Consider the following 25,991-nt stretch of genomic DNA (forward strand, 5'->3'; position numbering starts at 1 on the left):
GATATAATGGTGAGCAAAAAAAAGCACATTACAGAAATATTGATTATATAAAGTTTAAAATTACACAATAATAAGCTCGGTGTTGTTCCCAAACACACAGATGTTATTATATTAAAGTAGAAAAGCATTCAAGGGGATGATAAACGTTAAAAATAAGGCACTGATTGGAGTTGTAGCCAGGGAGAGTGGGACCCAGCAGGAGATAGCTGAGGGCTCAGTACAAGTACCTACAGTATCTTCTTTTAAAAAATCTGAAGCCAAGGGGGCCGGCCCAGTGGCTCAGGGGGTTAGAGCTCCATGCTTCTAACTCCAAAGGCTGCTGGTTCAATTCCTACATGGGCCAGTGGGCTCTCAACCACAAGATTGCCGGTTCAATTCCTCGAGTCCTGCAAGGGATGGTGGGCTCCGCCCCCTGCAACTAAGATTGAACACAACACCTTGAGCTGAGCTGCCTCCTGGATGGCTCAGTTGGTTGGAGCACATCCTCTCAACCACAAGGTTGCCGGTTCAACTCCTGCAAGGGTTGCAAGGGTTGGTGGGGGGCTGCACCCCCCGCAACTAAGATTGAACATGGCACCTTGAGCTGAGCTGCCGCTGAGCTCCCGGATGGCTCAGTTGGTTGGAGCGCGTCCTCTCAACCACAAGGTTGCCGGTTCAACTCCTGCAAGGGTTGCAAGAGTTGGTGGGCTGTGCCCCCCCTGCAACTAGCAACGGCAACTGGACCTGGAACTGAGCTGTGCCCTCCACAACTAAGACCGAAAGGACAACTTGAAGCTGAATGGCACCCTCCACAACTAAGATTGAAGGACAAAAACTTGACTTGGAAAAAAGTCCTGGAAGTACACACTGTTCCCCAATAAAGTCCTTAAAAAAAAATAATCTGAAGCCAAGGTGTCAAAAATTTAAGATTTGGCAAAATTCAGTACTGGACATTTGTTATATTCTTTGTTTTACACACATTTAAAGTATTTAATCAAAGGAATGGAAAACAGGAAAAAATTAAAATGCTTATAGCAGTGATAAGCACAAAAATTAAACGTAATGCAAAATGAAGACAGACATGAAAAATAATAAAAGTGGTATCTATTTTTTAATAATTCAATATTATTTTTCACCTTTGTATTGACTGCTGTGTTTACATTTTATGCTTATCACCACTATAAGCGTTTGTCTTTCTCCTCCAGCCGAAATGCATTTGCTCACGAGTGGGTGCTTCCTGAGAAGAGCATGGGTCCTGCAGCAGGGCCCATGGTGAGGACCCTGGCCCTGACCCGTGGTGCCTGCGGCCTGGTGGTAGATAAGTGACTGAGTTAAGACAGTTGACTATGATCAGGTGCAAAGGAAGAGAACAAAATTGTAAAAACATTTACAAAATGCTGGCAGTATGTCATCAAATGCTATTGTAAAAAGTGAGATGTACTTAGAGATGTTTATATTTCCTCTAAATCAAGCAGAGGTACAGTAATGGGCACAGTCTGAAATACATGAGTTGTGTGTGAGGAGTAGGGGAGAAGGCCATGACGTAACTGCAAGCTCAGGACCCACCGAGTTTCCCGAGATCAGGAGAGTGCCAGTCATCATGGACCCGTCAAGGTGTGTGGTGAGGTGTGCCAGCCGTTCCGTATTCTCTGTAACCAGCCTTCAGAGGTACAAGCTCTCACAACAACAACCTACGGGATCATCAGTGTAGAATATTGTAAAATTCTAAGTCAAGATGATTTCATTCACCAAAAATGTAACTCTGTATAATAAGTAAAACAAGCCTGTTAAAAACTTCTAATCAAAGTTTTTGCTGGTCATGAGGGATTTTGGTTTGGTTTGGTTATTCTGCTTCTTTTGTATAAATTTACTCTATCAGATTGGTCTTTAAATATATAGTGTCATGGAGTGGCCGGTTAGCTCAGTTGGTTAGAGCGTGTGGCTAGCACCAAGGTTGCCAGTTTCATCCCCGCAGGGGCCACTGTGAGCTGTGCCCTCCTTAAATATATATGTATATATGTATATACCTATAGATACATATATATAGGTGTACATATATGTGTGTATATATGTATATATATACTGTCAGTCGCTTTTTGAAAAGAGAATAGCTTATTTTAGGGGGAACATGATACTTTAGTGTTTAGAAGTACATTTAAAAAGTCCTAAGCCAGGACTGTTGGTTGAAAAGGGAGACATCTGGAGGCCTGTGTGAAGTAGTGAGTTCACAAAAATGTATCGTTTTCCCTTTCTTCTTTGCAGAGCTGTGTAGTCCCCTCAACCAGTGCTGCTCAGTGCTTTTCTATTCTGTCTGTCTAATGAGCCCGTACCTCCCTACCAAGTCTCCATTTGTCTCAAAGGGAAGGGATATTCCACGTGGGGATGATGGTGGGTTTGAGGGGAAGTGACCTGTGCAGCCAGACTCCGCCCAGCAGATGTGACCCGAAAAGGGTGGGGCCGGACATCCTTTGCATAGCTTAGGGAAGAAATAAAGATTGGTGTTGAAGGCTGGTGCTTCGTGTTTTTTTGGGGACTCAGTGAATTTGGTATGATTGTCCAGGCCTATCATATTCTTGTTTGCCATGCCATCTTTCCATAATGACATTTTTCTATAATTATATAAGTATCAAATAAACAGTGAAAATAAAATATTCAGGAAGTTTTCTTTTCAAAAAGTTTTAATCTTTAAAATTGTTTCAATGTTTGCTCTTAAAGAGATTTTAAAGTCTATATTCTCATTTTTAAAGTATCGAAATTATTGGAATTATATTGGAAATATGCACAGTGACTATACTTTGACTTGGGACACTTGAAAATACGCATTTGCTTTTAATAACTTTTTCTCTCAAGCAGGTGACCTTGACTACAGCGCTGTGTTGCTTGGAATGCTAGTGATGCAGGATGTACAGCTGGGGCTATTCATAGCTGTCATGCCAACTCTTATCCAAGCAGGAGCCAGCACATACTCCAGGTACATTTTTTATATTATTTTATGTCACAGTTTGTTTTTCTAGATTCAAATCATTTGTTTATAAAAATACTGTTTAATACATTTTTCCAAACAGATGTTCAGAGCTTGTATAGATAGCACAGGCTTAAGAGCCTAGACACTGGGGTAACACTACCTGGGTTCAAACTCTAGCTCTGTTGATTTCGGACAAGTTACTTAACCTCACTCTTCCTCAGTTTTGTCGTCTATAAAGTGCGGATAATACCAGTTCCTACCTAATAAAGTAGTTACTGGGATTGAATGAGTTAAGGTATAAAAGTGCACTGTCGTGGCGATTATCAGTGTCAATGCCATCATTATCATTCCCCCTCATCCTTCTTTCCATTCTCCAATAAAATGATACCAGAACCCAAACTCTACTTGCTCAGTTTAGGTTCCAAATGGGAACCTAAGAAGCCAAATGGGAAAAATAAATTTTACCCAGAAAGTTGTAGGTTATGTTGCATATACAATATATTAGAAGAATACCAGCCAGAAAATAAATACACTTGGAAAATATAGGGAGCCTTGTAAAATTTAAAGGTACATTGCATGTGGGTTAGGATTATAAGCCTGAATTTGTTTTAAGCAAATATATGTATATAAATATTGTGCATTAAATATTTCCAGGGCATACATTAATTTTATCTCTTGTAGTACTGATACTATTGGTCAAAAATGAGTAGACTTTGAAGTTTCTTTCGAAAACACTTTGAAATGCTAAGATCTGTCTTATTTATTTTGTCTCATCTTTTCTAATCTGTTATGCCTCATCTAAACCTAATCACTCTCCAAAGGCCCATTGCCAAATACATCACAGTGGGTTTCAATATGAATTTTGGGGAACATAAACCATAACACTCTGGGTTTATCCTATTTGGTGTTTGCTTAACTACTTGAATCTGTAGATTTATGTCTCTCTCCTAATTTAGGAATTTCAGCCATTATTTCCTCATATACTTTTTCAGTCCCACTTGCTCTCTCCTTCTGGGACTCCAGTGATCTAATGTCCTTTGTTATTGCCCCACAGGCCTCTGAGACATTTTTGTTTTCAGTCTATTTTCTCTCTGTTCAGACTGAGTGAATTCTTCTGATCTATCCTCAAGTTCATTGATTCTGTCCTCTGTCATCTCCACTCTAATATTTAGCCTATCCAGCAAGATTTTTATTTTGGTTATTATATTGTTTAGTTGTACAATTTTCATTTGGTTCTTCATTTCATAACTTCTGTTTCTTTGCTGAGATTTTTCTGTGTTTTTTTATTTTCAGTTGTTTCGAGAATTTTTAATTGCTGTTGAATCAGTTTTATGATGGCTGCTTTAAGCTCTTTGTCAGATAATTCTAACAATGATTCATCTTGATATTGAAGTCTATTTATTGTTTTTTTCTCATTCAAGTTGTGGTTTTCCCTGATTCTTGGTGAGACGAGTGATTTTCAGCTGTAGCCTGGACATTTCATATATTATATGTCTCTAGATCCTCTTTATCGTTTTTTAAAGCAAGCAATCCCCCGATTGAGGTGTGGTATGAAGGCTAGCTAGGTGTGTGGGGGAGAGGGGGTGTGTGTGCGTGTGTTTCATTATCCTGTTGGGCCCCACCCAAGTGGAGCACTAACAAACCTGCCTCATTGCAGATGGGTAGGATAGAAGTGTTTTGTAGTTTTTAGTATTTACCAGATATTATATTAAGTTTCAGCATACCCAAAATGATTTAAGATCTCTTCTGTGCTCTTAGGTAGCTCAGCCTGGCAGGGAAAGTAGAAGGAATGAATAGCTTTTCAACTGAGGCTTGGGCCCTGGAGCAAGACCTCCTCAGAGCCCCAGCTCTGCCATTTGCCAATCCTGCAAGCTTTGGCACCTTACTGAACCTCTTTGGGCTTCAATTTTTCTCTCCTGTAAAATGAGGACATTATAGAAGTAAGACCTACCTCGTGGGACTGTGTGAGAATTGCAGAAGAGAATCACGCAAAGCACTTAGCTTAGTCCCAGGTACATATAACTATTAAAGGTAGTTTATCAAGAAGATCCTTTTGATTGTCATTTTCCTTTGATCCAATTTTTTTTTTTTAACTATCAGAAAAGCAACATTTTATTCATAACCTCAAAAATCAGAGTCAGTTCTTATTCTTCTGGCTACAGATACTCAAGATAAGTAACTGAACAAAAATCTGGACAGCAAAAGGAAGATTTGTAAGTTTAGCTGAAAATTATTTGAGTTCTATTTAAGAAGTGTATAACAAATTATTGTCTATAAAGGTCGGGATCTCCTTCCAAACAATAAGCAGAACCTCAGCAAAGAGTCATAGAGCACTCATAAAACACAAATGTGACAGTCATCTTATCAAACTTTCCTGTCACTTGCAGGTAAAACTGTTGCTATAGGATGTTGTCTCAATCAAAAAACTTTAAAAGCTTTTCTTTTTTTATTTTCCCAATTAAAAAAATTAATCCAATACAGGTATCAATACCATTGGTATTATTTCAATTTAGTCATAAAAACGTCATGTTTAAACCAAGAGTTTTAATGACATGGAAAAAATGCTCCATATTACGTTAAACTGTAAAAAACAGAGTCAAAATAACATACAATATTCTTCAAAAGGTTAAACATAGAGTTACCGTATGACACAGCTATTTCACATAATGCCATAAATTATACACTTTAAAATGTTTAAAGTGGTCAATTTTATGTTACAAACATTTTATCACAATAAAAAAATCTTGTGCATGAATGTTCATGGCAGCATTAGTCATAATAGTTAAGAAGAGGAAATAACTCAAATGTCCATTAACTAATTAATGGATAAATAAAATGTGCTATGATTATACAATAGAATGTTATTCAGCCATAAAAAGGAGTGAAGTACTGACACATGCTACAACATGGATGAACCTTGAATACATTAGGCTGAGTCAAAGAAATCAGTCACAAAAGGCCATATATGATTCCGTTTATCTGACCATCCAAAATATGCAAATCCATAAAGAAAGTACAGAAAGTAGATCAGTGGTTGCCAAGGGCTGGGAGAGGGGACTGTAGGGTACAGGGTTTCTTTCAGGGGTGATCAATTTGTTCTAAAATTGATGGTGGTGGTGATTGCACAGTTTTGTGAATATACTAGAAAGCATTGTATTTTATAGTTGAAATGAGTGAATTGTATGGGATGAGAACTGAATCTCAGGAAAGCTGTTAAAATCACTGTTAAAATCACATACAGTATTATTTCAACTACATAAAGAAGAAAATGAATGGAGAGACTGGAAATGTATGTATACACAAACACATATACAGAAGGTGCCAAAAAAATATATACAAATTTTAAGAAAGGAAAACTATTAAAATTGTAATGTTTAATATATACCGATAACAAAAGAATACAAGTCACGTTTGCCATCTGCAATTACAAGAGGTGCTCAAAGTGGTTACCATCAGCGTCCAAACACTTCTTATTATGGCGAACTACTGCTTGAGCAACATTGACCAAAATGTCCACCTGTATACTTTTTTTTGGCACCCCAAATATATGGGCAAATATACACGCAAATACATGTGTGTACACAAGTATATATACACATATACACAAATGCATACATGTACATGTACATTTTTGGTAAGCAGGCTAAACACATGAGAAATATATTTGTACACATATTAAAGACAGGGTTAAGTTTTTTATTTTGTAAAGATCTATAAATTAATAAGAAAAATTTGAAAAACCCAATTAAAAATAGATGAGTAATATGAGCAGCTAACATAGAAATGAGTAAATGGAAGATACTCAGTCTCTCACAATGAAAAGGCAGTGGCACCTTTCACTTGTCAGGTTGCAAACCTTTAAAAGTGGGCGCATTATGCCCAGGGTGGGGAACGGCACTCGGAGGTCTTGGTGGGGGGTGGGAATTGGAGCAGGAACCTAGAACAGCCCAAGTGCCTGGCTGAGAAAATGATGGCACAGACACGTGATGGAATACGTGCCCAGGTATTAAAACGAGTGAGGCTTGTGCTGATATAGAAACGTTGCCAAAACATGATGAATGGAGAAATCAAGATGCAGAATAATGTATTCATCGTGCAGATGAAGAACTGGATATGTGTGGGCATACAGATGACACTTGAGCTAGTAGAAACTCTTCACAGTATTGTCTTGGAAGAGATCGGAGTTGTACATGACTTTCACTTTTCATTTGTACCTTTTTGAGCTGTTTGACTGTTGTATCCTCATCACAATGCAGTTAAGAGACAGTTGGGAAATAGACCCGAATGCAAGCCTTGGGCTTGGTGATTGCAGAGAGCATTTTAGCAACTAGACACACAGGCCCTGGAGCCAGACACCTAGCATGTGACCTGGTGCAATCGCTTTGCCTCTGCCTCTACTTTCTTGTCAATAAGATGGGGATGGCGACGGCACATACCTGGTAGGGCTGCTGTCAGGATTGTCGTGAGAAATGCAAGTCTTCAGTGGCTGCAGTATCTTTATCAGCCAAATAAACCTGGACTGAGACTGGAGCACCTGTAACACGCCATGCACTGGGGGAGTGTGGCCTGCTCTCAGACTTGCCATGGCGTTTGGAGAAGATAATGAATGATAAATAAGGGAATGGTCAACAAGAAGATGTCCAGTGCAGGTGAGTGTTGTGCAGAGAATTCCACTGGGGTGAAGAGTCAGCGAACGATGGGTGACCATTTCGTGTTGGCAAGGCCTCTAAGTAGTGGACTTTGGGCTGAACTGTGAAGGACACAGCTGAGCCAGTCAGGGAGGAGAACCCAGGGTAAGGGGTAAGCATCTAGCTGAGGGGGCCTTGTGCACAGGCCCAATAGCTGGAGGGAGTGTGGCTTGTCAGGGAGGAAAGGCTGGTGTAGGCCACTTTGCAGGTGAGAGGTGAAGAGTGGAAGGAGTAAGAAGTCTGGGCTCATCTGAATGCCACCGGCACTTTGGACATCTGATTGGTGTTCCCCTGCATTGTTTTGGCCTCTGTGGAGCGTGGACGAGATCAGTTAGGAGGTTACTGGAGTTGTGTGGGGAGATGATGGCACTTAGGGAAGGGGTGCCCTGGTGCTGGACAGGACCAGGTTCGGTAGTACAGCACTTACTTGTGATCGTTGATGTGTGTGGTGAGCGATTAGTTCAGTGGTCTGTTACGGGGATGCAGAAGACAGCTAGGAATTTGAGGTAGGTCCCAACCTACTTTATTCTGTCACAGCAAGCACATTTCTATTCCTGCCAGAGCTACAGACCCTAATTTCCCACACTGGCTCGCCATCTTCATTAACAGACGTGGAGTCTGTCACGATGACTTTGCTTCTTTGCTTCAAGCCTAGCTCTGTTGCTCTGTTCTAATACTCCTAAGTAATCGCACGCAACTTGAGATTTCTGTTCAGCATTGCTCATTTAAGCATGGCTACAGTGATGAATTCTCTCTTAGTACAGTAGTCCTCCTTTATCTGCAGGGTAAAGGTTCCAATACCCTGAGTGAATGCCTCAAACTGCAGATAGTACCAAAACCTATATACCCGGGGTACCAAAGAAATATATACAAGTGGACACTTTGGTCACTGTTGCTTAAGCAGTAGTTCGCCATAATCAGAAGTGTCTGGACGCTGATAGTAACCACTCTGAACACCTCTTGTCATTGCAGAAGTCAAACGTGACTTCTTTTGTTATCGGTATATATATATTACAATCTTAATACAGTTTTCCTTTCTTAAAATGTGTATAGATTTTTTTGGCACCCTCTGTATTATAGTATGCCTTTTCTTTTACATGTGTACCTTTTCACTTAAAGTAAACACTTTACAGCTTCTCTTTGGCATATCTGCATTGCGATACTCTTGTGTTTTGAGGCCATTATTAAGTAAAGTAAGGGCTACTTAAACACACTGCAATACTCAGACAGTGGCTCTGGTTTCTCAGACAGCTACTAAGCGACTAATAGGCAGGGAGCATATACATATACAGTGTGGATACACTGGACAAAGGGATGATTCATGTCCTGGGAAGGACAGAGCAGGACAGCATGAGATTTCATCACACTACTCAGAATGGTGTGTAACTTAAAATTTATGAATTATTTATTTCTAGAATTTTCCATTTAATATTTTCAGACTGTGGTTGACCAGGGGTAACTGAAACCACATAAAGTGAAACCGTGGATAAGGCGTGACTACTGTAATCAGATTTGTATTCTTCCATTGAGAACTTTTAAACCAGAATTTTGGATTGAATGGTTTCCTAAATACAGTGGAAAGCTAAGAAAATGTGCATATATTTAAGAAAATGTGTATATCATTATAAATACTACAAATACATAGTGGTGTCTTTCTTGTAAAAGTCTTTAGGTTGAGATCTTAATATATTCCGAGATCTGAGTAGCATCTTGTGAAAAGAGCTTAGTTCAGAATCCTTTATGACTAAATAATAGACATAAAATTCAGAGTTCTGGCTTGGGATAAAGGAGTATTTTGTTAAAAGTCACTGGAATTCTTTAGTTACCTTCTAATGGTGAGCCTGCAATGTAATATTACAAACTGACTATTGCCTGGTGAAGAATTTCAAGTGGGGTTTAATTCCTGAAAAGGAATTTTATTATCTATTATAAAGCTATATAAACTGTCAGTCAAAAGTCATTGCATTCTATTAAATGTATTTACTCTATTGGTTGTAAAATAATCCAGTTTCTATATTTGATTCAAATAATTTCTGAGGTTAATATGATTGATAGATTTTATTTTAATATTTGGAAATAAAAATGCATGTGATTTAGGTCATTTATTTTGTGACATGTTAAACAAAAAAGTGGAAGATCTCTTTATTGGGTTTTAGAGAAATATGTTTTGGAGGTGAAATAACATGTCTCTTTTTTTTTTCTTTCCTAGCATTGTCATGGAAATACTACGAATACTGGTTTTGATTGGTCAGATTCTTTTTTCGCTAGCTGCTGTTTTTCTGTTATGTCTTGTTATAAAGACTTACCTCATAGGACCATATTATCGAAAGCTGCATATGGAAAGCAAAGGGAACAAAGAAATCCTAATCTTAGGAATCTCTGCTTTCATCTTTTTAATGTTAACGGTAATTCTCAAAATATGTTATTTATATAATCTAATTTATAATCTGTCCACTGAGAGCTTGTGATCAGTTCTTTATCTTTTTATTTTAATAGCAGTTAAAATATTTGAAACACTTGTTAGTATTTTTAATTTTATGCAGTTATTATGTTACCCATCAATATTAATACAAGTTAACCCTGTTTAACTATTTTAACTCATACTGTTTTTTTTATTTTTTCCAATTTTAGTATATGTGCTGCCGAAGCGAGCACTTATTTTTTATTCTTAAATATGGTTTGTTACTCTTCTCCATTTCTGTATCTCAACACCACGATTTCACTGCTTAGGATCTGTCTGTAGAGGCTATAGAGACTACAAAAGCTACGGTTTTCACCCCCTATTTATGTGTTTGTATGTGTTTAAGTGTAGTACATAGAAGCAGTATATATCACTGAAGAGTGCACATTGAGTAAAGAAATACAAAACTTTGGCATAATTTCCGAACTTAAATAGTAAAAGTAAAAACTACAAAAGAAGCTGCATACCCTAAAGTGTATCATGTGAAACAAACATAGTCAAAAATGTAAATTTACATCTAATTTCTCTGGTCTTGTCATAGCATATTAGACCCATTTACAATGGCAAAACCCTGAGCTACTGCTGTGAAGAGAGCACGCTTGCTCACTCTTGGGTGTTCTGCAAACAGACAGCAGAGCCCAAAGCAAAAGCCTGTTCCAGTGAAGCCTCCCGCACTGGTGAATGCCAAAGAACTGACTCTTCTCATTGGGGGTTGAAACATTAGGTTCCACAACGACAGTCATTTGGAGCTCAGAGTACAGTGTGAGAACCAGAAACTTTACACTTAAGACATACTTCCTTTATTCAAGTGAAACAGGATTATTGGAATAATAGGCAGGTCTGCACCCAGGAACAGGGAGCTGGTTCAGACCAATAAAGCTACAAGTGACTGAGTCAAGTCAGTAAAGAACAACAGTCAGGCTTTGAAGTGTTAAAAGTACCCAGTGTGAAAACCCCAGTGTGAAAACCAAATGCACCCCACTACCCTATCAGTGTAGGAGTGATACCAACGGACTTTTAAAACCTTTGGTCTTCAAAGCCCATTTGGTATCCTTATTTTCCATTGCTACCGCTGGGCACGTCCTGTGCATTTTGTTTACTGTCACCATCTCAGGCACGCCCAAGGTGTGCCCTTGACCTTGCACGCAGCTGGGGTCAAGTCCGACTCACAGCCCAGCTGTGAAGCATGAGCTTCAGGTTTTCAGGCCCACTTTGGAACCAACATGGTTAAGTCCTGGGAGCCAGAAGCTGTGTCCCATCTCTTCCCTTCCCTCCCCTGCTCTTTCCACCCTCCTCCCATAATTTCTCATATGAGAGGTGCCTGCAAGTCCCAAATTTGAAACAGATACTCCAACCCCACAAGGCGGTCGGGGTTTTTTTATTACAGGCATAGTCATACATGTTTTGTCACATTCCTGTAAAAACCCTTGCAGTTCATGTTTTAAAAATCAAGACATTCACATAATCTCATGTCATCCAACACAAGGAAAACGTGACCACCTCCCGTTTACCGCGGATAGATCCAAGCAAAATAAAATATTCTTTAAATTTCTTTGCTTCCCCCTATGTTGCATGTTTTATTTCTCCCAATCCCAGCAATAGCACAGAAGCCCGTCCTATCCATTCCAAACTGGTTTCTAACAGGCTGAGATGATGGGAACCCTTGTCAAGGCAATTGATGCTATGGGCTTCCAAACCTGGGCACAAGTGCGCCTCCAAAACACATGGAAGGAAACAGTGCAGTCTCCCCGATGCTTCATGTGTCAGTTGGACTTTGCAATGCAGTTTACATCCTTGAAACTGACAGTCTGTAGTGGAAGGGATAGTGTGAGGGAGTGAAGTTGAAGTTGTCTCCTATTAGCTTACCCTTTCAACATTAAACAAGAGACCAAGACAAAAATGGTTCCAACATTTCACCATGTATATTTCTTCTTATGCAGTCTATGCTGAGAATGCCATGTAAATTGGGTCATTGCAAAATGCAGCCATTTATTTTTCTCCAATCAAAATAAGAAACAAACCAATATGATCTCATTTCTATTAACTTTTGAAGGTTTACAGCAGTTAAAATGTTTTTGCTACTATGTATAAGGTTAAAAAAATCATTTTTTTTCCCATAAAAATACAAGAGCAACCAATTTCACCATCGAGTAAAAGTAAAAACTGGGATTCTTGTTTAAATTAGTCCAAAGTGGCATTTAGGAATTTAGTTGTAGGCTGCTGCACTGACACCAAGACTAACCAAAGTGTAGGGTTGGGCCTGGTTTTGTTTCGCTTTTCTTTTCAATACCCAGTGCTCATGGATTAAGTTCTGGAAAGTTCCGATTGTAAGACAGGGATCTGTTTGGATTCCATCACGCTTATGCTCCTTGAGTTGGATGCTGGAGTGTGAGGTACATTTTGCCAGACCCATGTCAACTACCTAGTAGTCATCAAAGTCAAAAAATTCATTGTCTCCTCCATGGCATTCCATTCCCTGGAAATCTGCTCATTACCACAGGACACCTCCAGTTCCACCAAATGCTTTCACAAACTGGGATCCTTCTTGTGACAATTTCCAATGTAACTCCAAATTTTTCATAGTTGCTAGCAAACCATTCCTGCAGGGGCATGCTCTCAGTTAGTTCATGTTCTGGTCCTGTCTTTCTGTGAAATGAGAATTACCCTTCTCTTGTTCTGGAGTTAGAGAATTTTCTCCTCTTGTGCCTTGGCAATGACAAACATATCTCATTATATCCAGGTTTTCATAGACTAGTAGTTCCCATTTTTAAAGCTTTTAGTGTGTCTTTAACTCCAAAACAGTACTTGCCTGTGTCCTGGCTGATTTCATCAGAGCAACATCCTATTAATTTCTTCTCTTGAATGAATTTCGCGTTGGAGAGAACTTCAAATAACTCAATAGCTACGTTTAATCCATTTTCACCACCATAGGATAGATCAGCTAATTTTAAAACTTTTGGTTGCAACACCTGATCAAACATAGACTGACTTAGTTCAGTTTTATAGTCAGCTGATCCAGCTACAGTAAGACCAGCGACATTCACTTTGTCCCCAGGACTAAACGGCTGCACAGCAGTCTCAGCTACTTTCCGAACATATTAACTCACTTAAGCACTTTGCTAAAATGGTATTTGTGAATGCTGCATTGTAAAACAAATCTGTGGGAATGAAAAGCCACCAGTGTCAAGCCATGTTACTCTGTCTTAAACTTTCAAACAGCATTGTACCTGAAATAAGATTAGCAATTTAAAAACAAATTTTAGCTCTGTTGGATCATGACAAGCTAGTAACAGTAGAACATTCTTTGCCATAAATGTGAAAGGTTAAAAAATAAAAAGTTTGTTTTGGAAGCAGCCTTCTCATGACAGAATGGGGGAAAGGCTATTGGGGCCCCCAATAAGTACTCTGGTAATGGAATCACCATACAACCCAGCAGTTGCACTCCTGACATGTATCCCAGAGAAATGAAGACTTAATGTTCACATAGAAACTTACACACAAATGTTTTGTAGCAGTTTTATTCATATTAGCCCAAAACCACCTAATTGTCCTTCAACAGGTGTATGGTTCAACCAGCTGTGGTCCTTCCACACCAAGGAAGACGACCCAGCTTTAAAAGTATTGGTACATGAATCTCCAGAGAATGATGCTGAGAGGGAAAAGGCAATCCCAAAGGTCACGTACCGTATGATCCCATTGCTGTGACCTTTATGAAGACAGAATTTGAAAACTGGAGGGAAGATTGCTGGTTGACAGGCATTAAGGAGGGAGTGGGGCGGGAAAGGTCTTCGTGGTGACAGAGTGTTCCGCTTCTGTGCCCTGTCATGTCGTCAGTGTCCTGGCTGCGATCTTGTGCTATGGTTTGGCAAGATGTTGCCATTGGGGAAAATGACAACCTTTCATGCGAGGGTCCATGAAACCTTGCTGGATTATTTTTTACAACTACAATTGAATCTACAGTTGTCTCAAAATACGAAGTTTAATTTTAAAAAAAAGGAAATTAACAAAAATTACTTCTGTATATATAGTTTAATTGCCTGGTGTCTCATTTTATGATCTTCAGAGAGGACAGATGTGCTTCTGCTCAAAACTGCTCAAGTATCTGACTTACTTAATTTTTTTTACATTGCTTTATCCATTCAGAGTATTTTTCTCTTTGAAAACAGCATCCAGCAAAATTGTCTTACCTGGATGACTTCCTTGCTGTTTCCCAATAGCTACATAAGTTAAAACCAATTCCCACTTCATTGGTTTTCAGTTTTACTTCATTCAACTGTATTTACTGAACACCTGCTGCTGTTGCCAAGTATTGTGTTAGGTGCTGAGGCATTTTACATATCATGTATTCTTTTAATTCCTCTGTCAGACTCTTCATTCATTGCCGTGTGATACTCCATCATGCGAGTATTTCACAATTCATCCTTTCTGTTGTTAGCTATTAGGGTTTGTTTTCATCTGGGGCTTCCGTGAATAAAGCTGCTATACACATTCTCCTATGTGTTCGTTGATGGACATGTGCTTCCATTTTTGATGAGTGTATATCTAGGAGAGGGGTTGTTGGGCCGTAGGGTCTGCACATGTTTAACTTCAGTAGTTTCCCATGCTAGTTTTCCCCAAGTAGTTATGCCGTAGGTTTCTACCCCTATCAGCACTGTGTGAGGGTTCAGTTTCTCTGTATTCTCACCATTATTTGTATCGTCCGTCTTTGTAGTTGTAGCCGCTCTGCTGTGTAGTGGTGGTATCTCGTCGGGGTTTTGATTTTCATTTCCCTGATTACTGATGGTGTGAGCACCTTGCCGTGTGCTTGTTAGCCACGTGGTCATCCTCTGCTGGGACATTGTGTCAGATGCTGAGGCATTTTGCATACCATATATTCTGCAAAATGTATAACCTGAAGACGCCTGTTAGCGTCCGTTAGCGTCTTCAGGTTATTTTTCTTTGGGGTTGGTTATTTTCTTACTCATCTGTAGGAATTTTTATCTGGCAAATTTTTTGGGGGGGTTGGTTATTTTCTTACTCATCTGTAGGAATTTTTATCTGGCAAATTTTTTGTCAGATTTTTTTTTTAACTGAAATGAAATTCACATAACAAAACTCACCTTTTAACCATTTAAAAGTGTACTAGTCAGTACAACCATCACGCCTATCCAATTCCAGAACATTTGTATCACCCTAAAAGAAACCCCATGTCTCCCAATTCTGTCTGCCCACCATCCTGTAGTAACCACGAACTACTTTCTGTTCCTATGGATTTGCCTGTTCTTGACATCTCATATAAATGGGATCAAATAATATGTGGCCTCTTGTGTATGGCTTCTTTCATTTTGCTTGTGTCACAGGTTCATCCATGTTATAGTACGTTTCAGTACTTCGTTCCATTTTATGGCTGAATAATATTCTATGTGAGATACATTTTAGCTATCATCTTCCATTTTGTGACTTGCCTTTTCATTTGCTTATTGGCTTTTTTTGAGGAACAGAAGTTCTTAATTTTAATTAGTCCAAGTTATCAATTTTTTTATGGTTAGTGCTGTTTATATTCCACATGAAAGATCTTTGCCTGCCCCTGGATCATGAAGATGCTCCGTGTTGTCCTCTAGAAATGTCACCGCTTTCTTTTTCTTGTTTAGCTCAACAGTCCATCTTCAGGGGAGCATAGCACATGATGGAAGGTAGTGGACAGAATCTGTTTTTTCATGTTCTTTTCCCCACACTGTGCCGGAGGATACATCCCCTATGTGTGCAAGATCACCTTGTCAGAAACCAAGAGACCATCTGAGTGTGTGTGTGAGCGCATGTGTTACTCACTCTATTCCCTGGCCAGTTCACCTGTGTAGGGCCCAACTTTTTTCTCTGGCAGGGTGGTCTTGGCTATATTTGTGGTCTTTCCAGTGTCCACGTAAGTTTCTAGATTTAACCTGTCCATGTTCACACATGAGAAAGTTCTGTTGTAATTTTAGTGAATCTGTAGACAGTTGAGGGAGACCTGACATTTTAATGATTCCAAGCCTGGAAGCGTGGCACAAACCCTCAGTGTACCGAGGTCCTCATTTGTGTTTCTTAGTGTTTGGTGCAGAGACTGTGCACTTCTGTGGTTGTATATTCCCAGTTTGATGTGTTTTGGTGCCATTGTAAATGGTATTTCTATAAAAGTTCTTTTTTTTTTTCTGTTTATTGCTGCTATCATCTATAGTTTTGGTGTCTCAAATTAAAAAACAGCTACTTCTTTCCAATTGTTTTGCATCAGCTACTTCTTTCCAATTGTTTTGCATTAGTAATATCTCAGCAAAAAGTTTGAAGCTTTGCATGTGATAGAACCATAGTTAGAAACCTGATAAACCATAACTATTCTATCTGAATCTGGCTCTATTGAATCTAGTCATTTCTAGATTCGTTGATGCTTCCCTCTGGTTTCCTGCCATCTCCAGGTAATTGCTCATTAGCTGTGTCTGCTTTTTCTAAGTGGTTTGAGTTGGTGATGGGAATAGTTTTTTGTTTTTTATACAGTATGGTTTTTAATGTCACAGTCCAGCTGTTCATTGATTCAAGGTAAAAAAAAAAAGTATCACGAATATTTAAAATAAATTTAGAAAAATACTCTCATTCAAAAATTTCACAGCAATCTGTGTGAATTATTGTTTCAGATTACTGTTTTCTCTTTGTATGGTTAATTCAACTAATGTTACCTTCCGCCTGTGGCTGTTCATGCCATCCCCACAGAGGCCCCACTGAGGACCTCACACGTACAGTGATGTTTGATTTTCACAGTTTTCTTGTGTCGGTTCTGCTAGACCTAACAGGCCGTCCCTGGGTGTGAATCCTGCTTTGGCGGAAGCTGTTGGTAACTGGTGGCACTGTGTGTGTGATGTGTGGTCCTTCCCTCTTCCTCAGGTCACAGAGCTGTTGGATGTCTCCATGGAGCTTGGCTGCTTCCTGGCTGGAGCACTCATCTCTTCCCAAGGCCACATGGTCACCGAGGAGATTGTGTCCTACATTGAGCCTATTCGTGACTTCCTGGCTATCATTTTCTTCGCATCCATAGGTAACCTTTCTTCTTTATGTCATAATGTTTGAATTGTATTTGTTAAACACTTGCAGATCACTTCTGGTACCTGTTTATATGCATACTTTTATTTATAGCCTATACAGTGAAAACAGTACCCCTAAAAACTAGAGTCTAAGGAGACATTTAAAAAGAGGGAAAATTTGGACCAAGGGACGTTGATTGGTTGTCATGCTCCGTCAGTGCTAAGATGCGCATGTAGCTGGGCATTAAAAAGGCTCCGATGCCCTGTGGTGAGGACGACCCTCCCTTGGGATGACTCCACAGGGAAGGGCCCTGGTGCTCAGCAGGATAACAGCTTAAAGTCAGTGCATCCAAATGGGGGGTTAGGGAGGGAATATTAATTTTGATACAAAGAAAAGTGAACTGACCATGTGGAGGTGTGCTGCTCTGGAGAGTTCCCTTTGTCAGGGTTTCTTGAGTGGCCAGTCCTGGAGGGGTGCAGGCGTGTCAGAACCACAGCCTCCGTACGTCACAGTGCATCTATGTGGCACCTCCCTGTTCACACCACTCCTCACCGCCTGGAAAGCTCACGCACTACACACTGGCTGGCAGGTTCGGTGGGATCCCAGCGCGACAGGGAACGTGGAAAAGCAGATTCTAAAATTTATATGGAAATGTGAAAGGCCCTGAATACCCAAGTCAGTCCTGAAAGAGAAGCACAAAGTGGGGAAGGTCGCACTTTATGTGAAATAAAAGGTGAAATAAGATCATTCATGAGCTGCTTCAGTACCTGGATGCCCTCTGTGTCCCACGAGAGAGGCCCTCTCAGTGGACATTTGTCTCTTCCTCCCTGCCCCCTTCTCCCCTCAGCCTCTCTCTCTTTCTCGTGTGTGCGCGCGCACACATCCGTATCCATCTCCCCTCACCCTCTCTCCTTGATCCCCTCTCTTCTGCCCCCTCCTTCCCCTTCACCCCTGCCTCCACTATTGGTAACACCCCCTCGATATGCCAAATAAGCTCTGCCAATGTTTATTTCTTGAACTCCATTCCTGGTTGATGATTGACTTCTTTTCTGTCAATTCTTTTCCAGACAAGATCTAAAAACACTGATTAAACAGTAACCTCATTCTTACTGAATTTCAGTCCTGTGTTCCATTCCTAAGACTTCTGGGTCACCCTGACGAGTGTGTGCCATTCCATGTCCCTCCGTCTGGGGCTTCGTGGAATGTTCACTTGTTCAAAAACTGAAATTCCATATGTATGTTTTTAAAAACAGACATATTTGCTTTAATACTCCTCAAATTGAGATTCTTGATTCATTGAAAACCATGCTTTCTAACAAAACAAAAATCATACGTATTTTTGCTTTGGTTATTTACACACAGTATATCAAAGAGAACTCAAGTTAATTTCCCTGCCAGCTGAGAAATGTGCATACAGTTAGGTTTTTATTCTCTAACTGGTCAGGGACGACATCGTTTTGTTCCAGGGGTCCAAGCAACAAGTTAATGGCATCCGTTGAAGAAAACACCTTTACTTTTCTGCATACTTAGACCTCAGTGACGTGCAAATGAATAGTGGGGTCCCCGTTTTTAACAAACGTTCATTGATCTCCTGCCTAGAGGACCTGGACGTGGCGGCTGCATTCAGGGCTCATGAGCCACAGTCAGTGTGGGGGAGCAGAATGGGTGCTGTGGGCACCGGCACCAACAGGGATGGGTGCACCGAGGGCTTCAGGCTGCGCTCCTGAGGAGCGGCGGTCTTTGAGCAGCAAAGGGCGGTTTGGCATCCCGAAGTGACGGAGGGCTTTCCATGCTGAAGGGAGAGCCAGTGGTGCCCAGGATAATGCAGGGGGACAGGAGACGAGTGGGACTCCACATGCCCTCCCTACAAGGTGGAAATCGGGACCTGCCTCCCCTCAGTGACATGCATCCTAACCCTCAGGGACAGTAAGGGCTCCAGGTTCACGCAGATAGCAAGCAGCAGTATAGATTTTGAATCTGCGTCCTGCCCGCTGGACCAGGGTCCATAGACTCTGGTCCATAGCCCATATCTGGCCTGATGCCTGATTTGATAAATGACATTCTATTGGGACACAGCCAGCCAAGCTCATTTGCTTATGTTTATGAATGCTTTTGTGCTCAGTCTCAGTCAGCGTGGGCCACCATAACCAAATACCTTAGAAGACTTGGGCTCAAACAACAGACGTTTATTTCTCATGGTTCTGGAGTCTGAGGCCCAAGATGAAGGTGCTAACACAGTCTGTTTCTTTTTTTAATTATTATTATTTTTTTATTAGTGTCAGGTGTACAAAACAATGTAATAGTTAGACATTTATCATTTATATCCCTCACACAGTGATAACCCGCTTCCCCCAATCTACTACCCCTCTGACATCGCACACAGCCATTACATTTCCACTGCCTCTATTCCTATTGCTGTACTCCGCTTCTTGTGACTATCTATCTATCTATCTATCTATCTATCTATCTATCTATCTATCTATATAATTGTAGTTGACATTCATTATTGTTCAGCTTCAGGTGTACAGTGCAGTGATCAGGCATCTACACACAGTCGGGTTCTGGTGAGGACTCTTCCTGGCTCGCAGACAGACGGCCACCTTCTTGCTGGGTCCTCACATGACCTTTCTTTGGGGTGTGTGTGCACAGAGAATGAGGGCATGGGAGCACGAGTAAGCTCCAGTGTCTCTTCTCTTCTTACAGGATACCAGTCCTGTTGGATCAGAGCCACACCCTGTGACCTCATTTAACCTTCTTTACCCCCAAATACTATCACACTGGGGATTAGGACCTCAGCACATGAACTTGGGGGCAATTCAGTCATGGCGACTCCAGCAGCAGTGATGTGGGGGGTGACAGAGCTCATTCTTGAGGGTGCTCCAGAGGTAGTTGTCACATGTCAGGTGTAACCTAACACCTTGCAGCCCTAGATCCTTGCTCACTTTTATATCTGTGGGTCTAGTGGGTGTGCGCAGTGACCATGAGAGTTGGTGTTTATTAATGAACACAGACCGTGTACCAGTTACCTGCTTCACACGTCATGTTGCACTCACTCATCGCCCAGATCCACAAGTACAGATGAAGAAATTGAGGCAGAGAGAGGTTAAGAGGTGTGCCAGCGTCCACAGTTGGTTCGTGGTAGACCCTGGATTTTAGCCCAGAGCCTGTCCTGTTGAACATTGTGCTATCCCAAATATACATTTGGTATTTGTTGTAAGAATGAATGGCCATAAGTGGAAAAAGTGTAACATAGCTTGTTTGCCCTCCTGTAAAAGTTATATGTGGCAAAGACATTGTAACATGGCTTTCGTCTCTTTCCGTGTTGTTAATGTCACTAAGTACTGGCTCCAGTCAGTCTGGTGTCATCGTCGCTCTGTGCACGGTGCTCTGCTCCCTGCGGGGAGGCACGTGAGTGAGTAGAGTCTCTGCCCTCAGAGGGGAAAGAAAATCTCTGTCATCTGGCTTGTGTGCTGAGGGCCCACTACTGGTCTGGGCCCAGGCACTTGCTGTGACAATGCGGGATTGTGTGATGATGACCACGCCACAGTGCTATCCATACGGGACACGAGAGCGTGCTGGGGAGACCCCGCTCCACCCTGGGTCAGCGAGCTATGGGGCCTCCCAGCCGAGGTGTGGACAGTCAACCTCCTCTCCTTGTCTTCTGACTCGAGGAGTCGTTTGCATCCTGGCCAGAATGTTTTCGTAAAGGAACATCAGACTTAGCAGCTGCTTGCCGTCGTGCTCTGCTGTGTCCTGGGGTGACGTCTGGCGGAGGATTGCGCTCTGCGCCCAGGCCCATGCAGCCCACCGCCCGGCCACTGCCTGGCGCAGCTGGCTCCGGAGCCGCTGGCAGCAGATGCTTGGATGAGCACTTCAAGGATCGGCTCGAGAGGATCGTGCTTAAAGAACTTTATCCTTCTATCGAAGCAAATATTAGGAGCTTGGGAATTCGTAGATTTGTCACTAAGACACGGGTGTGTGTTGTTGGGAGATGTGCTGTATGATCCTGAAAAAATTCTGTGTGTGTCCTTTCCCTCACAGGCCTGCACGTGTTTCCCACCTTTGTGGTGTACGAGCTCACCGTCCTGATGGTCCTCACTCTGTCGGTGGTGATCATGAAGGTATCCGTCCTGCCTCTCAGTGACTCGTGACTGGTACAGTTCATGTTATGTGTGGCTTTCCCGTCACGCAGCACATGTCACTGCTTCTTGGGCCTAATTTCCTGCCTTTAGTGATGCCGAGTCCGTGACCCCCAGCTACAGCATTTACATACAACCCCCATCTGTGAGATGACACCCACCACTCTTGCCACCGGCACAGCCGGGATTAGGAGAGGGGTGGTTTGGGTTTGTTTTCCTTTGTTTGTCTCAGAACTGAGTATGTTTCAAATTGGGAGTTAGAAAGCTGGACGGAAGAAATAGCTTTCTGGATCTTCCAGTGAAATTCTTGCGCTATAATTTGACTTTTATCCTAAGTGAATCCAAAGAACCACAGATCCCCACTCTTATGACACATGCAGACATACATTTTAATGACCACTGAGAATTAGTTCACTGCTCTCCGCTTGTCTGCTCTCTATGCCTACAAATTATTAAGTTGCTCGTGTTATAATAACTTTTAATTCCAGGTGCAATTACCTGTTCTGTATCTATCTGGCTCTGCAGATGACAAAAATTGACTTAAAATATTTCCATCTGAAGGAGGTACAAGCCCTGATGATGGTCTGGCTGCCCCACCAGCACCAGGCTGCTTACCTCTGGATTTTGTCTACATGAGAGAGAGACACTTCTCTCTCATTCAAACTGAAATTTCCATCTTGAATGCTGTATAACATTTAATGCCGTGAATATAGTGTGGAAGGGAAAGCCTTGTTTTCTGCTGGAGAATCTACACCCTTGATTTTGCCTTGGTGTTTATATGGTTTTATTTCAGACATTTTGTGTTTATTTGGTGCTTCTGCATTGAAGTGCCTCTCTGTATGTCCCCTCTTTGTGCCCCTTGAGGGCTGCTCCAGCGTTTATGTGTCTCTGTTTTCTGGATGCTTGGCTGTCGGGGCTCTGGGTAGGCAGTAACACACGGCCACTCTCGCAGTTTGTTCTGGCAGCGCTGGTCTTGTCTCTCCTGCTGCCAAAGACCAGCCAGTACATCAAGTGGATCGTGGCTGCAGGGCTGGCCCAGGTCAGCGAGTTCTCTTTCGTCCTGGGGAGCAGAGCGCGCAGAGCGGGCATCATTTCTCGGGAGGTGAGTCGCCACTCGCTTCCTGTGAGTGCTCACGGTCACGGTCAGACAGATGCTTTGCCACCGGCCGGGTCGCCATTCCTCATGCCGATGTGTGAGCATCAGGCCCTGTCATGTGTGCGTGCAGGTGTGTGTGTGTGTGTATGTGTGTGTGTACACTTGTGCGCTTGTCCACCTGCTATTTTGTACTTACCTCACCTTTTCTCTCTGGTTTTGTTTGTTTCTATTTTTTTTAACTTGTATTATTTGCCCTTTTTTAACTGGCTGTGAACTAGAACTTGATGAATATCATTTGATGATCCATGATTGTCACTTGAAATTTGATAAGAAGGAGGTTTTGTGCTTGACTGCAGGGTGTGGGTTGTGGCGCTAAAGTAAAAGAAAAGCGCCCCCTCCCCCGGCCCCGGGGTAAATAATGCCGCAGTCTGTTGCTCTCCAGTGTTAAACGTTTAATATTTAAAATCTGAATATTCTTTCAGGACCAGATAACTCAGTTGAGTATTAGCCCTGAATGATCTAAGGGCAAATTGATGCTGTGACTAAGAAAAGCATTTGGTAACTAAAATTAGAGCATTACTGTTTAGTGAAAGCAAATAGTGTAGAAATCTGAACTCCCTACTTTGGAACTGTTGGTTCACTAAGAAATCGTGTGCATGCCAGGGCTGGAACCTGCATGCTTTCTGTATAGACTCCTAGGCTGTGGAAATCGGCTGTTTCTGTATTTCCCAGTGTAGAAACAGTTAACTTTGGGATGTTTTTAAATCATGGATTTGTAGACACACAGGTACCCAAATAGTAACTTCTATTTAAAGTTATCTTTGAGGAGCATTTGAGAGTTTGCTTCTCAGCATGTCATCAGGTTGGCTCACGTAAACTGACTCTCATAAAAATACAAAATAAATTATTTAACCTAATTTACTTGACCTGTTAGCCCCCTTCTGCTATCTAAGTTTTGTTTTTTGCCCTTCTTGATGTCTGTGGAAGCACAGTTGACCTTGCTGGGCCTGAGCCCTGAAGCCAGAGCAGGGGTTTGCCCCTGTTCTCATTCCCTTCCACATGGTGGGGCCACAGGGGGAGGGCCTCCTGACGGCCCCCACCTCCCTCAGTTGTGATGTTGTCGATAAAGCCCGCCCTGCCAAGTGACACATTGAATATTTGGTTCTGCCTACCTGCTCCCTAGTAATACATTTGGGCTGAATGAATATAAAAGTTTTTATCAGTACATGTGAAATGCTGGTAAGCATTCAAAATTAAGTGGTTGTCTCCTTGTATCCATAAGTGTGAGTAAGATAAGTCTTGATATTAAACAGCACCAAAAACAATTGCTGAAGAAAGGAAGTTGTGCAAGAGCTCCCTCTGAAAACTGCCCTGAGGCTTTACCTTCACTCTGACTCCCAAGGGGTCAGTCTGCCCAAGGGATGACCCCCAGGTTATACAGACTCAACGGTGTGGACCAGTGATGCATTAACCCGACAACAGTCTCCACTGATGGTCAAATCTCAGTCTGCCTCACAGCCAAATGTCAGTGCACCTGTGGCTGTATGGGGTGTACCTAAGCATGCACCTGTGGTTGGAAGTGGGCCTGCTAAGCCTGTGTGAGAGGCCATGCGCCTGACCTGTTGCAGGTGTACCTTCTAATCCTGAGTGTGACCGCACTCAGCCTTACGTGTGCACCTCCTAATACTGAGATGACACTCCGTTTTACCTGTTGCAGGTGTACCTCCTAATCCTGAGTGTGACCACGCTCAGTCTTTTACTGGCCCCAGTGCTGTGGAGAGCTGCAATTACAAAGTGTGTGCCACGACCAGACAGACGGTCAAGTCTCTGAGGCACCGAGATGATAAACAACTTTGCAAAGTGAAACCTGTATGCAGGAAAAGCAAGTATTTCGGACAGTTCTGTAATTGCACGTTCCTGTGAGCCTTCTACAGCAGGAACAAAATACGCTGTTAAGGGCAGAGGGCATCTTCTTCTTTGCCCGGCTTTAGAAATTACTGCCATATTTTAGAATCTTCCAGAGTGATTTACTGCATTCAATTGATCATGCACAGTATAAACATAACGCTGCATTTTACAAATCGCCTTGACTATTTTGCCTGGATGTGCCTTTTTTTCTGAAATTAATGTTAACTTTCTATTGTTATTTCATCCGTTCATGATTTTTTTGGTAAAAAAAAATTAGAAAGCTTTTTTATTTATTGTACGACTTTAGTGTTGTAATCTGTTGGTCAATATTTGTTTTTAAACATTTCTGTGATGTGAAATTTTAATTCTGGCAACGAGTTCAGAAAATTACTTTTAATGCTTAAAACTTATGTTTTCTAAAATGAGACAAATATCTTCAAATGTCTATTTGCTTTTTATTATAACAATTTTAAATAAAACACTTTCATGTCAATTTTTATTAGGTACATCATTCTTTTAAAATATTTAGTTTTGAATCACAAGAATATGCATTCTTTAATAAAGATATTTATGATTGGAATACAATTAATTGAAACTTATTGAAAATATTTTTTAAATTAGATTTTTAAGTTTTACTAATGTTCACCAATTTTTTTATTGAGATGATTTGTATATTACCACACTATTTTCCAGGAGACCAAATTAAATGCAGTGCTATGTGCAAAGCCTGAGTTCTAACTTTGAATTTTAAAAGTATATTTTGATCGCTTCTCGGTCTTTTGGCTAAGATCAAGTGTAAAAGTATATTTTGGTTATTATGTGCCCCATTTTAGGAAAACCACACAAATGAAGACCTGATCCTTACAAAGATTTCCTGAAGGGGTACTTACTTTAAACCAGAGTTTTCCTTTAAGTATTGGCTTTAAGAGCATAACAATTTGGCCAAAATACTTGGAGTAGAGGGACAGACATTTTAGGTGTAATTATGGATTACAAATATAAATTATGGATTGCAGTAATATAAATTAAAACACTTTAAGGTAAAGAAATTGTACTGAATCTGAAGTAAATCAGTGGAGAAATTATATAAACGTGCTTATTTTTAGAAAATATAAAAGCACTGGTTTTATTCACTTCTAAGTTATACAGACGGTCTGGGGGCCTTCCCTTGGATTGGTTGGGTGTACACACACGGCAGTGTGGGATGTATTCTGGGCACAGCCCGCTCATCTGACAGTCCTGTCCTGTCTGCAATACTGTATCTTCTCCCATCCGGACAAGCGGGAATACACTGAAGTCCTCTGAGATACGTTTTAGTTTGTTTTTTGTATCTCCAGCACCCACAACAGAGCCAGGAGCTTATTAAATTTTGTTGAATTGAATAAAATCTATTTGATGCGCTTACATCAAGTTTTCAACAAAACATGGAGCTTATATCACTCTGTGAGAATGAAGAAAATAAAAATGCACACTGAATGACAAGAGGAAATGCCTTTAGGAGACCTTTCCCTATGGAGAATGCTCCTTGGAGAGTCCTAGAAAATCTGGACATCTGGACATCTGGACATCTTGAAGCCGTGGGTAGCTCCACCTCTATCCCCTTGTGCCCACCCTCCCCGCTCCATCCCTCCCGGGGCCACCGTTTCCCCCTTCACATCTTCCAGCCCTAGGACTTGGCCTCCTCATCTTTCACTCACCTGTGCTTCTCATTTATAAACATGCTCCA

General features: G+C 41.3%; 1 protein-coding gene and 1 pseudogene across 6 annotated transcripts in view; one reads left to right on the forward strand and one right to left on the reverse strand.

The window, feature by feature from the left end:
* TMCO3 (transmembrane and coiled-coil domains 3) overlaps positions 1 to 24,777 on the forward strand; it is a 51,066-nt gene extending 26,289 nt beyond the window's left edge. For 4 of the 6 annotated variants that reach the window (XM_033104733.1, XM_033104731.1, XM_033104732.1 and 1 more), the window contains 6 exons: positions 2,830 to 2,950; positions 9,842 to 10,037; positions 16,985 to 17,135; positions 21,164 to 21,243; positions 22,214 to 22,363; positions 24,075 to 24,773. In XM_033104733.1, the coding sequence (XP_032960624.1) occupies positions 2,830 to 2,950; positions 9,842 to 10,037; positions 16,985 to 17,135; positions 21,164 to 21,243; positions 22,214 to 22,363; positions 24,075 to 24,188 (812 nt within the window). In that variant the 3' untranslated portion in view covers positions 24,189 to 24,773. Of the gene's footprint in view, positions 1 to 2,829; positions 2,951 to 9,841; positions 10,038 to 16,984; positions 17,136 to 21,163; positions 21,244 to 22,213; positions 22,364 to 24,074 lie in introns of all 6 variants that reach the window. The other 2 variants (XM_033104735.1, XM_033104736.1) reach the window with 2 other exon arrangements.
* On the reverse strand, positions 12,398 to 13,188 carry LOC117021570 (eukaryotic peptide chain release factor subunit 1-like; annotated as a pseudogene).
* Positions 24,778 to 25,991: the final 1,214 nt, after the last annotated feature.

Source organism: Rhinolophus ferrumequinum, chromosome 4 (assembly GCF_004115265.2).
Source record: "Rhinolophus ferrumequinum isolate MPI-CBG mRhiFer1 chromosome 4, mRhiFer1_v1.p, whole genome shotgun sequence".
In the NCBI taxonomy this organism is placed as follows: Eukaryota; Metazoa; Chordata; class Mammalia; order Chiroptera; family Rhinolophidae; genus Rhinolophus; species Rhinolophus ferrumequinum.